The sequence below is a fragment of the Schistocerca serialis genome, chromosome 4 (assembly GCF_023864345.2).
Source record: "Schistocerca serialis cubense isolate TAMUIC-IGC-003099 chromosome 4, iqSchSeri2.2, whole genome shotgun sequence".
Classification (NCBI taxonomy): Eukaryota; Metazoa; Arthropoda; class Insecta; order Orthoptera; family Acrididae; genus Schistocerca; species Schistocerca serialis.
In genome coordinates this window covers 754643997-754661365 of record NC_064641.1, presented here as the reverse complement: position 1 = coordinate 754661365, position 17369 = coordinate 754643997, and the positions used below count along the sequence as shown (strand labels likewise).

At 39.9% G+C, this 17369-nt stretch overlaps 1 protein-coding gene across 1 annotated transcript in view; it reads left to right on the top strand.

The window, feature by feature from the left end:
- LOC126474748 (dynein beta chain, ciliary-like) overlaps positions 1-17369 on the top strand; it is a 734368-nt gene that overhangs the window by 263397 nt on the left and 453602 nt on the right. Inside the window, exons 26-27 of the mRNA XM_050102225.1 lie at positions 3545-3574; positions 11208-11304. Coding sequence (XP_049958182.1) covers positions 3545-3574; positions 11208-11304 — 127 coding nt within the window. The remainder of the gene's footprint in view (positions 1-3544; positions 3575-11207; positions 11305-17369) is intronic.

Below are 17369 nucleotides of genomic sequence, written 5' to 3'. Positions count from 1 at the left end.
CGTTTTCTACGCGCGAGGCAGATCCCCTTGGCTCTCCGCCCTCAGGTAAAGGAAGAGCTAGACCGGCTGACAGCCCTAGGGGTCGTTCTTCCCATTTCTTCCAGTGAGTGGGCTTCGCCCCTCGTTATTGTAAGGAAGCCCTCGGGAAAATTACGTCTTTGTGGCGATTTCAAGGCCACCTATCCTTTGCCTCGTGCTGATGAATTGTTCTCCTCCGTGGCGGGAGGCCAATATTTTTCGAAAATCGATCTGTCGGAGGCTTATCATCAGATACCACTTGATGAGGACTCCAAACGGTTGGCAGTCGTCAATGCCCCGTTTGGCCTTTACCAATACCAGCGGTTGGCCTTTGGAATATCCAGTGCCCCGGCGATATTCCAGCGTTATCTTGAGCATGTCACGTCGGCAATTCCTCATTGTATTAATTACCTGGATGACATAATTGTCACAGGCCGCAGCATCAAGGAACACTAGCACAACCTTCGCGCCCTCTTTCTCAAATTCAGGTCTGTGGGCTTGTGTTGCAACCTGCATAAGTCAACCTTCTTTCAACCATCCATTGAGTATGTGGGCTACACCATCTCTGGGCACAGCATCCAGCCACTAGGAAGTTTGGTCCAAGGTATCGTCAACCTTCCTCGGCCCGCTTCGCTGAAAGAGTTACAAGCTTTTTTAGGCAAGATAGCCTATTACCACCGGTTCATTCCCAGGGCTTCCACTATAGCCCACCCCCTGCACTGCCTTCTTCACAAGGGTGTTCCTTTTGATTGGACGCCTGCATGCGAGCGAGCATTCACCTCATTGAAGGGCCTCCTCACGTCAGCCCCTTGTTTGGCTACTTTTGATCCCCATAAGCCGTTGGTCCTGGCTACAGATGCTTCGCAGTATGGGGTGGGGGCGGTCCTGGCCCATCGCAATGCAGATGGTTCCGAGCAACCACTGGCGTTTGCGTCTAAAACGCTTAGTCCCGCACAGGCCCATTACTCCCAGGTGGAAAAAGAGGCTTTGGCCATTGTCTATGCTGTTACCAAGTTTCACCCTTTCTTGTATGGCACGAAGTTTCAGTTAATCACTGACCATAAGCCGTTAATATCGTTATTTGGCCCCACCTCTCAGATTCCGGATAGGGCGGCCCACAGACTACAGCGCTGGTCCTTGTTCCTCTCTAAGTACCATTATGACATTCATTTTCGCCCTACAGGACAGCATGCCAACGCCGACGCTCTTTCCCGTCTTCCGGTGGGCCCGGATCCTACGTTCGATCGAGAGGAGATTATGTGTTTTCATTTGGATGTGGCGTCCTGCCAAGTGGTTGATGGCTTCCCGATCACTAGTTCTCGAGTCGCCAGGGAAACGGCAGCTGACCCGGTTCTCCGGCAAGTAGTTCGCCTCATTCAGCAGGAGTGGTCATCCCGCCCTCCGGGCCGGGCCTCGGACCCTCTTCGTAATTATTTTCTTCTACGAGACTGCCTCTCAGTCTTGGAAGGAGTTCTCCTTCTGGCTACCGATGATACAGCTCCTCACGTGGTTGTTCCTGCAAGTTTACGAAGGGAGGTCCTCACGTTATTACATGCGGGGCACTGGGGTGTTTCCCGTACTAAAACCTTGGCTCGCAGATATGTGTACTGGCCTGGTATTGACAGAGAAATTGAGCATTTGGTGGCCGCCTGTTCCCAGTGTGCGAGCCAACAAGCATCTCCCAGGGCAGCGTTCTCTTCATGGCTGCCAGCAACCCAAGCATGGGAACGTGTTCGCATCGACTTTGCGGGCCCGTTTCTCAATGGCTTTTGGCTCATTGTCATTGATGCTTATTCCCGATTCCCATATGTGGTTCGCTGCTCCTCAACCACTTCAGAAGTTGCAATCCAGGCACTAGCAAAACTCGTTTCTGTGGAAGGTCTGCCAATCACCCTGGTCTCGGACAATGGACCACAGTTTATTTCGCAGACCTTCCAGGATTTTTGTAGGCGCTTCGGTATTCGGCACGTTTGCTCTCCCCCCTTCCATCCACAATTGAATGGGGAAGCCGAGCGCATGGTGCGCACATTTAAGACGCAGATGAAAAAGTATGTGCACGAATTTCCTGCGGAGGAAGCATTAACGTTTTTCTTGACGGCATACCGGACCACACCAATGGGAGAATGCAGCCTCGCAGAGCTCCTCCATGGGCGTCAACCTAGGACTCTGCTGCACCTCCTCCGGCCTGGTCCTCGCCAGTCTTCACAAGATGGAGTACCTGGCTTTCCTCTGGGTATGTCGGTCTGGGCCCGTGGGTTTGGTCGCAATCCACGTTGGATACCGGCGGTGGTCCTGTGCCGAAATGGCCGCCGGCTCTATACTTTGCAGGCGGGGGACCGGGTGGTACGTCATCACCAAAATCAGCTATGTCCACGTTCGGGCACCCACCCTCCGACCTCTTGGACACCGGCTTCCCCATTGCCGGCACCGGTGTTGGTTTCACAGGGGACGTTACCTCCTCTCCCCACTGTGACTCTGCCGAACTGCGATGGTTCTCAGCCTTGGCAGCCTCCAGTAGCTCCAGCACCGGCATCGCCATCGTTCGAGACGCCCCAGCGAGAGCCGGCCCCCCTAGCAGGCCTGGTTTCTCAGGAGGCTGGTTCACCTGTGGTCGTCCCTTCCCCTTCATCCCAGCCACTGGGTCTTGCCCCTCCCACGGTGGAACAGGATCCGGAGTTCGACAGCTTGTCGCCCGTTCTGTCCCGGGCTCCGGTTGTGGGACGACGGGGGCCTCTTCGTGTGGGTCACTTCCAGCCGTATTCGAAGGTTCCGGCTCGAGGGTTGGCAGATCCCCTCGACTCCGGCCATCCAATGGATGTGGAGGTCATCGCTCCTGCCCGACGCTCCACCTTCAGATGCAGTGGATCACAGTGGCTTTCCCCCCGAAGGAGGAGGAGTATAGTAGCCACCAGAAAGATCGCGGGAGGTGCACATTGGCACAGCGCGTCACAGACGGTAGTTGCCGCAAGTAGAGTCCCATCCACCGGAGGGCACGCGAGAAGTCGGACGCGACCTTTGCCGGCATAACAACAACAACAACAAGAACAACTCCAGCAGCACAGGCCGTGCCCAGTCAGTTAACATCGGGCATGCCTAGGACACAGTCCCGTTCTACGCTAAGTGAAGTGCGACGTAAACGTGAACAGTGTTACTACACCTTGACCTTTCATATTGCCTCAAAACAGATCTAATTTACAAAAACTGACTATAATTGATCTTGTAAGTTACGGTATTAGTGTTCTAATTATTTCCTCCGGGAATCAAGGATTGAAAACTAAAGTTGGAATTTTCCGTCTCATAAATTCAGTAAATAGATTTTCATTTCTTTGCATTCCTTCCCAATGTATCATTTTTTTCCAAAATTAATGTGTGTGATGTTTAATGTATGTTCCTTCACTAGTATGCAAAGAAACATGCTTTTATAGACAAGAAAATATAATAGAAATGATATAGTGACTTCTTCTCTGTCCTTTGCTATGCAATTCTGACTGGGCGATTTCGTGTGTGTGTGCACTTGATGATGCAGAGCTTAGCTGCATTGCCACCTGAAGTCACTGTAAGTACTACTCTGCTCAAAAAAGTTGTTACACCTGATTTTTTTTTTTTTTAAACACACTAACAATGTCCACCATTTGCTTGCTGAAATTTCCAAATGTGGTATGTTTGTGATACACTGAAACATTAATAATAGTTTCCCTTTCTTATGACAGTTCTGTCCAGTGCCCAAAATAAATTTATTTCTAACCAGAATAGTTTTAAAACGCTTATTGGTTTAATTAAATCTATTTTGTCACATCTGATGATGAGTCATGTTAATGAAATAAATTAAATATTAGTACAATAGGTACAACTTAAAAATAAACTTATTAAAGCACATGGCTATATTAAAAGTATTTACTTGTGTTACAAACATAGTTACACCATTACAGTAATTGGCATGTCATTTATTGTCCAAGTGAATTACATTCATTCATGGCTTTCTAAGTTATGTTATTAATTCTTATTCATGCCATTATTATTTGTGATGAGAAATAATGCAGGTTCATATGTACAATATTCCTTGTGCATTGTTTTTGCATGCATGAATTTGTATACAAATGCACACACCAAAGACATCATCATTTTCATGAATATGTATGTACAAAAACAAGGGTGGTTTGATAAGCCTGGTAAATTTCCACGAAAGAATGGAACACTTCTTTTTGTCTCACTTTCATAGTTAGTAAGCTTGATTCTTTCAAGGGCCGTATAAAGAATTTCAACAATGTACAGTATGCCGTTCATTGTTGATGCTATCTGAATTAATCAGTGTGTTGACTTCTATTGAAAATGTAGAAAACTGTGTTTTGTGCTGTTACTAAACATTCTCATTTGAAGGATTGGATTGCTGCACAAATCAAAATAGAAATAGATGAAGTTCACATAGACTCTGCATCACCACTGAGGACCATTTTCTTTGGGATTAACGAATTTAAATGTGGTTGGACAAGCACCGAAGGCAAAGTGTGCTCTGGTTGTTCAGTTGAGGTCACCATGAAGGAAGCCATTGACATAATCCATGATATGGTAATGGAGGAGAGCCAAATAAAAATTCGTGAGATTGCAGAGACTACATGCATCTCAGCTGAGTGAATGCGTAATATTCTGCTTGGAGAACTGGCTTTAAAGTAGGTGGGTGATGCGACTGTTCACAGTCGACCAAAAGCGTATCCGGCAAAATATTTCAATATAATGTCTGGCGAATTTAATTACAATTTGCAAGAGTTTTGCACCAATTTGTGACTGTTGATGAAAACCAGGTCCATCATTACTCACCAGAGTCTCAACAGCAGCCAAAACAGTGGACAAAGGCTCATGAAAGTGCACTGAAGAACACAAAGAACATTTTGTTGTATGGTGTAAGGTGAAGGCCACTGTTTTTTGGGATTCTTAATAAATAATCTTCTCAGATTGCTTGGAAAAAGGCAGAACCGCAACCGGACCCTATTACACTTCACTGTTGGATCATTTAAAACTTGCGTTGCCTGAAAAAAAGTTGAAAGTTGGTATGCAAAAAAGTGTTCCTTCACCGGGATAATGCACCATCCCACACATCAGTGATAACAGTGATGAAAGTACATGAATTGGGCTTTGAATTGGTTCCTCATCTTCCCTATACACCAGACTTAGCCCCAAGTGAGTTCTTCCTGTTACCTTACTTGAAACTTTGGTTTGCTGGGAAAAAATGTTCATCAAATGTGGGTGTGATAGCTACAGTCATTGAGTTTGACAGAACCTGCTTTTGTGATGGGATGAAAATGCTGGTGGATCACTGGTCCAAGTGTATATCCTACAACGGAGACACTGTTGAGATGTAAGGTGACTTGTTTACGAAACCATGATTTTTTCTTGCTTTTTTACCAGACTTATTGAACCATCCTTGAAAGAAAATCATGTTTATTTTATTAGAACTCTGAAGCAACCAAGTCTTATTTATAGTAGAACTTTTTTCATTGATATCTAGAAAAATGCACACATTACCTGAAAGTAAATGACAGGAATAGTATGATTTGAAGTGATATAACTAAGTTTTAAGCTGACTACACCTTCCTCATATTATCTAATGATCCATATAGTGGCCTCTGAATGCAGTCATGGCTGATAGACTATGCTTTGTGGATTATTGCTGAGAATATTTGAGACTTTTTAGAAGTATGTAAGATAATCTAATACTTTTAAAATTAGAAATTAATCAGAATATTTTATGTTTGGACAATCTTGATTTCAATGCTTCGGAAAGTAACATGCAGTGTCCGATGGAATTTGAATTTATACTTTTGTAATATGAAAATATGCAACGTAGATGATGCACATCAAAGATCTTTCCAAAATGTGTTCCCCCCCCCCCCCCTCCCCTTAAGTGCCGGGAAATTCTACGCCACTGTATAAAACCATAACATTTCAAAGGATTGATAAATTTTAAAGTTCTGAGGGAAAATATACTGTCAGTTACCAAGGAAAAAGTGTATTTTCACCCGAGAGAAAGTGTATTTTTAACCAGGAAATCCGAAAATTTGTTTCCTTGTCGGCATATACACCCTGTTCCAGGAGTTTGCATCTTGAGTTCACAAAGCATATTCATAACACTCTTGAGTTGCCTTAACGTACCGATATCAAATCTAGCAGCATGCATCTGAAATTCTTCAGTGTCTTCCTGTAATCTGACCTGGTGGGGATCCCAAACATTCAAGCAGTATTTAAGAATGGGTTTAAGTAATATTCTATATGCAGCTTCCTTTAGATTTGACTACACTTTTCTAAAATTATCCTAATATCCTGAAGTTGACGCTTCTGTTTCTCATGGTATGAGTGAGCAGAGATATAAGACTCAGAGGACAGGTACGTGGTGGACCCAGGTTTTTGAGAAGGGGGCTGGAGATCCTTCTGGATTTCTGGAAAGGGATCACTGTGTTAGGGCTTGTAGAGAACATGTGTGGCAGCTGGTTATGGGCTGCAGAGATTATCTGGCAGAGGTTCTCCACGCGCTTTCAGACACATCCATCTGCAAGCTTCTCTTCTGTTTCATGACTATCAGTGCACCCTTTTCATATTTTTGTAAGAATTAAGTAATGGATAGCATTTCATTTTATGAAAAATTAAGCAACGTATTTGATATTGATGGATTCACTATGATATACGGTGCGATATGGCATTTAAGACAGGAAAAGGAAAAGAGGCCATTGCAGTAACACTTGTTGAAAGAGGGATATGAACCATCTAAATACACAGTAGATGATTATCTCTGCCACTCATTAGAAAAACATTGTGTACAGGGAGCCAAAGAGGAATGGTCCATACCCGAAGAAGTGACAAAAGTGCTCAGTCAGACCAATAATTTGTATGTAGACAGAATCTCTGTTCTGAATAGTTTCTCACTTTTCCTTCTAATCTCATTGCTTCATGCATCTATGCTCTGAATATTGTTGCGTTCAGGGAACTTTACCTTTGAATTTCTGCTTATTATTGCTTTTTGTAATTCTATGACTGTTAGGAATCACAAGTACATCGGGTTAGTATTTCATTGTACAAGTGAATTTTAAAAATGCCACAAGAATTTCAGTAATCCATTGTATGAAAACATGATGTATGCTTGTACCTTCTGCAGTTGTAATTGTCTTGTATCTGTTAAAAGAGTACCATTGGTGCTTGTGACATTCCAGATCATCAAATTTCTTAGAGCACTTTTTTGTGTAATTTTTTTTTTGTTTTTGTTATTTTTTTTATTTAATGTGTTGTGTGAAAGTGGTAGCCTTCATTGTGCATGTTTCATGTAAACAAAGAGTTTTCCAATAACAGACCAAAACAGCAACATCATATTAACATCATTCAGCAGAGTCATACAGCTAGCTCAGGATGACTTTCTTCACATCTCGATCCCAAGAAATTTGTGTATGGTCAACATTATGTCTTGAAGGCTTATAGTGATTTTATCTACAATGCAAGCAGCATCTCCACAGTGAAGACAGTGCCGTGTGACTTGAATTATGTCACTGGTTACATGTCAGTTGAAATGTTATTCTGTCTACTCATGAAGCCACTTTTATATGGGATAGAATCAATAGTACATGTAATGGCAATCAAATAGTACTATTATACCTTACGTATATGAAGGTTGGTTGGTAGCATGCAGGAAATTTTGAACTTTTAATGTTAGTATGTGTACCTGTTAAAAACTCATTCTTATTAGCAGTATAAATACTTAAAAACGGATCTCAGCTTCACAAAAATGGTTATTTTATCGAGTTCTGTGAAAGATAAATAAAATAGGGAAGCTGTAATGAAATTCAGTTGCACAAAAACCCAAGAATGATCTAAACTCAATTAAGTGATTGCTAACTCTGTCAAAATTTCTGCTGGTAATACGTAAACGGCCTTGCTGTGCTGGTACTGCTCAAAGCAAGGGGAAACTACAGCCGTAATTTTTCCCGAGGACATGCAGCCTTACTGTATGACTAAATGATGATGGCGTCCTCTTGGGTAAAATATTCTGGAGGTAAAATAGTTCCCCATTCGGATCTCCGGGCGGGGACTACTCAAGAGGACGTCGTTATCAGGAGAAAGAAAACTGGCGTTCTACGGATCGGAGCGTGGAATCTCAGTTCCCTTAATCAGGCAGGTAGGTTAGAAAATTTAAAAAGGGAAATGGATAGGTTAAAGTTAGATGTAGTGGGAATTAGTGAAGTTGCAGGAGGAACAAGACTTTTGGTCAGGTGATTACAGGGTTATAAATACAATATCAAATAGGGGTAATGCAGGAGTAGGTTTAATAATGAATAAAAAAATAGGAGTGCGGCTTAGCTACTACAAACAGCAAAGTGAACGCATTACTGTGGCCAAGATAGACACAAAGCCCATACCTACTACAGTAGTACAAGTTTATATGCCAACTAGCTCTTCAGATGATGAAGAAATAGATGAAATGTATGACGAGATAAAAGAAATTATTCAGGTGGTGAAGGGAGATGAAAATTTAATAGTCATGGGTGACTGGAATTCGTCAGTAGGAAAAGGGAGAGAAGGAAACATAGTAGGTGACTATGGATTGGGGGGAAGAAATGAAAGAGGAAGCCGCCTTGTAGAATTTTGCACAGAGCATAACTTAATCATAGCTAACACTTGGTTCAAGAATCATAAAAGAAGGTTGTATACATGGAAGAATCCTGGAGATACTAAAAGGTATCAGATAGATTATATAATGGTAAGACAGAGATTTAGGAACCAGGTTTTAAATTGTAAGACATTTCCAGGGGCAGATGTGGATTCTGACCACAATCTATTGCTTATGAACTGCAGATTGAAACTGAAGAAACTGCAAAAAGGTGGGAATCTAAGGAGATGGGGCCTGGATAAACTGAAAGAACCAGAGGTTGTAGAGAGTTTCAGGGAGAGCATAAGGGAACAATTGACAGGAATTGGGGAAAGAAATACAGTAGAAGAAGAATGGGTAGCTCTGAGAGATGAAGTAGTGAAGGCAGCAGACGATCAAGTAGGTAAAAAGGCGGGGGCTAATAGAAATCCTTGGGTAACAGAATTCAATTTAATTGATGAAAGGAGAAAATATAAAAATGCAGTAAATGAAGCAGGCAAAAAGGAATACAAACGTCTCAAAAATGAGATCAACAGGAAGTGCAAAATGGCTAAGCAGGGATGGCTAGAGGACAAATGTAAGGATGTAGAGGCTTGTCTCACTAGGGGTAAGATAGATACTGCCTACAGAAAAATTAAAGAGACCTTTGGAGAGAAGAGAACCACTTGTATGAATATCAAGAGCTCAGATGGCAACCCAGTTCAAAGCAAAGAAGGGAAGGCAGAAAGGTGGAAGGAGTATATAGAGGGTTTATACAAGGGCGATGTACTTGAGGACAATATTATGGAAATGGAAGAGGATGTAGATGAAGACGAAATTGGAGATAAGATACTGCGTGAAGAGTTTGACAGAGCACTGAGAGACCTGAGTCGAAGCAGGGCCCCGGGAGTAGACAACATTCCATTAGAACTAATGACAGCCTTGGGAGAGCCAGTCCTGACAAAACTCTACCATCTGGTGAGCAAGATGTATGAGACAGGTGAAATACCCTCAGACTTCAAGAAGAATATAATAATTCCAATCCCAAGGAAAGCAGGTGTTGACAGATGTGAAAATTACCGAACAATCAGTTTAATAAGCCACAGCTGCAAAATACTAACGCGAATTCTTTACAGACGAATGGAAAAACTGGCAGAAGTGGACCTCAGGGAAGATCAGTTTGGATTCCATAGAAATGTTGGAACACGTGAGGTAATACTAACCTTACGACTTATCTTAGAAGAAAGATTAAGAAAAGGCAAATCTACATTTCTAGCATTTGTATACTTAGAGAAAGCTTTTGACAATGTTAACTGGAATACTCTCTTTCAAATTCTGAAGGTGGCAGGTATAAAATACAGGGAGCGAAAGGCTATTTACAATTTGTACAGAAATCAGATGGCAGTTATAAGAGTCGAGGGGCATGAAAGGGAAGCAGTGGTTGGGAAAGGAGTGAGACAGGGTTGTAGCCTCTCCCCGATGTTATTCAATCTGTATATTGAGCAAGCAGTAAAGGAAACAAAAGAAAAATTCGGAGTAGGTATTAAAATTCATGGAGAAGAAGTAAAAACTTTGAGGTTCGCCGATGACATCGTAATTCTGTCAGAGACAGCAAAGGACTTGGAAGAGCAGTTGATCGGAATGGACAGTGTCTTGAAAGGAGGATATAAGATGAACATCAACAAAAGCAAAACGAAGATAATGGTATGTAGTCAAATTAAATCGGGTGATGCTGAGGGAATTAGTTTAGGAAATGAGACACTTAAAGTAGTAAAGGAGTTTTGCTATTTGGGGAGTGAAATAACTGATGATGGTCGAAGTAGAGAGGATATAAAATGTAGACTGGCAATGGCAAGGAAATCGTTTCTGAAGAAGAGACATTTGTTAACATCGAGTATAGATTTAAGTGTCAGGAAGTCGTTTCTGAAAGTATTTGTATGGAGTGTAGCCATATATGGAAGTGAAACATGGACGATAACTAGTTTGGACAAGAAGAGAATAGAAGCTTTTGAAATGTGGTGCTACAGAAGAATGCTGAAGATAAGGTGCGTAGATCACGTAACTAATGAGGAGGTATTGAATAGGATTGGGGAGAAGAGAAGTTTGTGGCACAACTTGACTAGAAGAAGGGATCGGTTGGTAGGACATGTTTTGAGGCATCAAGGGATCACAAATTTAGCATTGGAGGGCAGCATGGAGGGTAAAAATCGTAGAGGGAGACCAAGAGATGAATACACTAAGCAGATTCAGAAGGATGTAGGTTGTAGTAGGTACTGGGAGATGAAGAAGTTTGCACAGGATAGAGTAGCATGGAGAGCTGCATCAAACCAGTCTCAGGACTGAAGACCACAACAACAACAACAACAATACGTAAGAGCTTCTTGTATGTTTGAACATAGTTCAGTTGTGCCACAGTTTTTATTTTATCTAACAATTTATTTAGAATAGTGTGTAATAGCCCTAAAAACTTTATGATGATCACCCATATAGAATTTGCAACTTATAGAAAAAACATCTGTGTAAGGAAAGTTACAGATTCTGTCCTCAGAATTTTTATTTGAAAATTGTTTTTATTTATTCAAAGGTACGTTTTGTGATGGATGAAAGCACCACCCTATCTGACCTCCTCGCTCTTAATCTTCATGAATGTGAGGAAGAAGTGAAGAACATTGTGGACAAAGGTATTATTCTTAGTCAAATGAACTACATTTATAATTACATGCAGTTGATTTGGAATGTCTTTATATGTAGCAAACAATGAGAGAACCAAATGCCCTCATCAACATATGTAACAGCATAAAGGAAAAATTTTGTCTGTAGTTTCAAAAGATTTGCAAAGGCAGTGATGTGCTTGGTTGCATTTAAGCCACTGGCAGTCATCTTGAGCATCTTTTGTAATGGTCAGAAACTCTTAAGAGTCACAAAAACTTTATCCGAAACCATTAGCATGTAGTAGGGGTAGCAAATAGAAAATGAAATACCACTGTGACATGTATGGAACATCAGTAACAATGATGTATGTTTTAAAGCATTACCTGTGTCAGCTATGTATGCAGTCTTGCAGAATGTGTAGATAGGAATACTGTTGTGAGGCAATACTGTGAACTGGTCAAAGATGATGGCACGTAACTGAATGCTTACCAATCTTTCAAGCTGCTTATCTTGAAGACAGTCAGTTTTTATGGCATAAATGCAGATGAAGAGGTATGTGGGCCTATGTTTTATGGGAATTGATATATGCTTTTGACTAAGGTGTCAGTAATGCCTTTCAAGAGTGTGGTTTGCTCAAATATATTTTCTGTAATTATCCATAATTAACCAGTAAGAAATTATTATCACTGGCCATGCACAAAAAGATGTTTTCATTTGGCTGCTGTATTTCATGTAAACTTATGTTTCCACTCCCAGAATATACATTTCATAATTTTGTACCACCATACTTCAGACATTACAGTAAATATGTTCTTATATCTCAACAGTTGCTCGCCTCATCAAAAACAATATGAGTTTATTTCTTTGCTTGAAATGTTGTTTTCTTATGTCCTAATTACATTCCATTGTTCAAGGATTTGACTAATTATTTGGTAGTGGACTACTTTAACAAGGCCCCTGTTTTTACTTCACTATCATATAAATACAGTTTTCCTTCATAGCAGTTCTTAATTATATTGTTTTTGCATCATAAGCAGTAACATAACACACATTCCACTAACTGTTGTTAAAAAAAATGTATCTCATCTGCCACTTCATTCTCAGTTTGGGAAATTTCTTGTGAAATGTGAATGGTGTTAATTACTATTGCAATAAGAAAATGTTGTACAGTAAAATGCCGCTTTTATGCTTTTCAAGGAACTTTAAAAAATTGTGTAAAATGTGGGAAATAAGTGTGGAACTTGTAAAAGGACCGTATAGGATCTCTGCCTTGCATTTTTGTACTTTATGTGAGATATGTACGTAATAGGCATCAAAATGCAGGTCAGGGACTTATTTCATATCTAATAAAGGTTTATTATCTCGTAAAAGCTGTTAATGTAACTGGAACTGCTAACAGTCTGGGAAGTAAAAACATTTAACTTCATACATCGTAATTAATGTTTTTGAGAAGCCTACAACTGTCATTCATTATGTAAATAATTCCATATTTTTTTCATGTTTATCTCTACATGTTTCGAAAATTTATTCTCCATGTAGCAGAGATGCTGAGTCACAGATAGGCATAGCAAAAAGACTGTCAAACAAGTAAGGTTTCTGACAAAAAGAACTTAATTGGAATTGGACAACATACAAATGCAACTCACACACACATGGCCACAGTCATTGTCAGGTTCAAGTATAAGTTTTTAGTGTGGCGTTGGTTATGTTTTAGGTGCCTCTCACATCATGGTCATATTTTTGAGTTTATAAGGTACTGTTCTTCCTCCATTGTGTAAAAAATCAGACACATACAAACTGTCACTCATATTGTTTGTTTGTTAAATATCACAAAAGTTACATATGTAAATATCTGCACTTGACAATGAGAATAAATTCTCTAAATGTGTCTTGCTAAATGTTAAAAAATGTGTAACTGGTGCTATGTTTAAGTCAAAAACATTTGAGCAACTAAAAGTGAGCAAAGGTGTCAACTAGTGGTACAAATGGCCACACTACAGAGCGTGATGATCACAACAGTCATGAAGGTGCGCATGTGTAGCAGAGAATATTTGGACATGGTCCTGATTGGTCATGATACCTTTATTTGAATAAACCTAAACTCTCCCATCAGCCACTGTGCCAAGTAGAGCTTGGCAGCAGCAGGAGATAAAGCCAAAGGAATTAAAATAAATCACAAATTGTTCCTACTTTTACTGATTCATGTGTGCTGGGTAGAACGTCCTAGTGCCAAGATACTTAACCACGTAATGTTACCATGTAATGCTTGTAAATGCTATTTGATGGCCAACAACACCAGCGTGATGATAGCATCATTTTATGTCAATTACATTTTTTCATAACGAGTAATTTGTTAGAAAATTTTAAATATGTTGGCTCAAAATCAGGTGCGAGTTAACACTATGAATATAGGAAATTTGATGGGAGCAATAAAAAATGTTATAAATGGCAGGAAAATGTTAATTCTGGAATGTAAAAGCAGGGTTATACTTTATTTATGTTGCCACAATCTCAACACTATTAATACTGTAACATTATTGTTCTACAAACTTCAATGTTATTATTCTCTGAACTCTTCTTTTTTAACATTATTGTTGTATATGAAAGAAAATAAGTAAGTTTTGAGTTTAAAATCCCATCAAAAACAAGGTGACTGCAGTTGAGGTACAGATTGAGGAAGGAAATTGGGCTTGGCTTTTCAAAGGAACTGCCATAGAATACCACAGTGTTTTTATATGCATGGCCATCCTCCACAGCCATCTTATTTGTCTTTTTTTTTCTTTCTCTCTTAAGCAATCTGCAGATTAGCTGAGTTTTTCACCAGATTTGTTTTGCTTGATTAGTAAAGCATAACCAATGTTGAATTTGCATATATAATAAAGTCCTTACATTTTGTGTCCTATGTAAGCAAAACTGTTTTCATCTCTAAAGTGACCAAGACATAAAAATTTATTTTGTATGTTAAATGTTTACAAACTCAGCACTAATGATTTACTGTTAAAGCTAAATGTATGTTGTGAAAAACTTTCCTAATGTGCAGAATGCTTGAAACAGAAAAAAATAACAAAGGGAAATAGGTTTCATGTAAAATGACAAACCACACAGACTGAAGTCACCTCAAGTTCAAAGCTAGAACATACTTAGGTCACTGGGAATAAGGAAAAGTAGGTTCACAATCCCAATAACAGTAGACAATTCACGTGAATGTAACTGGCAATCTTTAGGATTCTGTTGTTCCATGGTAACATATATTCCTTATATGATGCAATATGTGTCGACAGTTGTTTCTTCGAGGTGAGTGTTAAAGCTCACCAAATCTTTGGTGTGATTGGTGTGTTGTGATAATAAGTATAATTCTCATTGTAGGCCATGTTTTTTTCTAAGAAAATTGAGCACATTGTCACTCAGAATATGTTATTTTTAACAGGTTATTAAGTCACTAAGGTAGAGACCACAGGGAATTACTGGCTGTTTTGTTGTTTTTGAGTGAAAGCTGTAAGAAATCATTTTCCAGTGTGCAAATTTTATAAAGCAATATCTGACTGGAAAAGTTTTAGAATTTTGAAGGATGTGATAGAAAGAAAAATAAATTACTGCCAAATGTACTACTATGCCATATTCATCTATAATCAATTTGTTATTGTTCCCCTCCTCCCCCCTCCTTCGTCTTGACTTCTGATGAAACTGCTAGGTGTCTAGAAATTATCAAAGTATTAAAACTGCACTAACACAATTCTGCCAAGAGAAAGTAGTCTGTGTGTATCTTGTTAGCTTGAGAACTGTGTTGATTAAAAAAAAATTGGAAGTATGTGCTAGTTGTGTTTGCAAACTTCCTCAAATGATAGGGGCCAGATTCTTAATGTTCTACAGTCATTTGTTTAGGATATGTCTCATAGCTTACTAACATCCAGCCAGGCATATACAGGAACTGCATTGTGTAGTATTTCACTGACTTTCATGAAAAAAGTTGTTTAATATTTTTCCAATTGTGTGTGATGGGCCATATACACTCATTTAACATCTGAAGGAAGAAGGATTCAGTGTCCTGTTGGTGATGAGATGATTCAGAATAGAGCACAAGCCCAGACTCGGGAAATATCGGGAAGGAAATGACTTTTTTAAGGAACCATCCTGGAATTTGTCTTAACAATTTAGAGAAATTACAGGAAACCTAAATCTGGTTAACTGGATGACATTTATGGTGGCATGCAGCACATAGAGTCCAATCACATCCACAAAGGACGTTCAAAAAATGTTGCACAGTCGTCTCTAATTTTTTTATTTTTTTCAGGAGGAGAACGAAATTTTTTGTGAACATACTTGGAACCTTTAGCTATACATTGAACCTATTCAATGTACCCTCCATCAGCTGTTACACATCTGGCCCAACATTCTTTCCATGATGTAAATGCACTTTGGTAAAATTCTGGGGATTGACTTTTACACCATCGCTTGACACAGTAAATAAGGTCTTTCTCACTATCAAATGTTTTACCACACAGGTGGGCCTTTAGATGACCAAAGAAGTAAAAATCGTCACACATCTGTCATTTTGGTTGATTTGATCAATGGTCTCCTTATTCACATCACTCACTGTCGTCAATGGTCTACCACATCATGGATTGTCCAGTAGAGAGAAATCACCTTCTTTAAACCTCTGCAACCACCACTGGATACTGATGTGATTCACTGTGTCCTCCTCATAAATAGGGAGCAACTTCCTGTGAATCGATGTGGCAGAGTCATAGCCGGTCTTGAAGAGGAACTCCATCACTGACCATTGTCGCAACCTGACATCTACTTCATGGTCCATTATGGCTCACCTGTAAATAAAAGAAAATACTTTTATATACCAACTTATAGCTAAATATTCCAAGCATGTTCACAAAACATTGCATTCTCCTCCTGCAAAAAATAAAAAAATTAGAGACGACTGTTCAAAACTTTTCGAACGGCCTTTGTACATACATACTCCGCAAGCCACCACACTGCGCAAAATGGGGGGCAGCTTGTACTAGTCATTCCCTTTCCTGTCCCACTTCCAAATGGAGCAAGGAAAAAATGATTGTCTATATACCTCCATAAGAGTCCTAATTTTTCTTATCTTATTTTTGCTGTCCTCACGTAAAATGTACGTTGGTGACAGTAGAATTGTTTTGCTGTCAGCCGCAAATGCCGATTCTGTAAATTTTTCCCAATAGTATTTCACAAAATGAATGTCATCTTACCTCCAGGGATTCCCATTTGAGTTCACAAAACATTTCTGTAATACTCACATATAGGTTGAACCAGTAAGGAATTAATCTAGCAGCACACCTCTGAATTGCTTCAATTTCTTCTAATCTGACCTGGTAGGGTCCTCAAATGGTCAAGCAGTATTCAAGAATGGGTTGCATTAGTGTTCTATATGTGGTTTCATTTATAGATGAGTTACACTTCCTTAGAATCCTCGCATTAAATTGAAGCACTTTCCCTACTATTTACCTTACTTGCTTGCTCCGCTTCATGTAGCTTTGCAACATAATAGCTAGGTATTTGATTAATGTAACTGTCAGTCAGCACACCACTTGTACTCTATTCGAACATCTACTGCCATCATTCCACACCACACGGTCACTTTTGAATATTTTTGTTCGTACTCTGCCATCATCTTAGTACCACATTCAGACCAGTGTTGGCAGTGAAGGCTGTTTATAAAACCACAAACTTAGAAAACATACCTCATTAGGCCAGATGTTTGAAAAATGTTGACAGTCTTTGTGCCAACTCAGCAGGAATTATTCAAATTTGATTCTGTGCCAACAATATGTAAGTGTAAGTTCTTTTATGCAATGAGGCTCTGGTGGGCAAATATAAGAAGTGTAAAAGAATGGACCCACAAAATTACGGGCCAATATCCCTAACTTCGGTTTGCTGCAGAAACCTTGAACATATTCTCAGTTCAAATATAATAAACTTTCTTGAAACTGAGGAGCTAACGTCTACTGATCAGCATGATTTTAGACAGCATTGCTTGTGAAAAACTCAGCTTGCTCTTTTCCCACATGATATACTGCGAATTATGAACGAAGGGCAACAGGCTAATTCCATATTT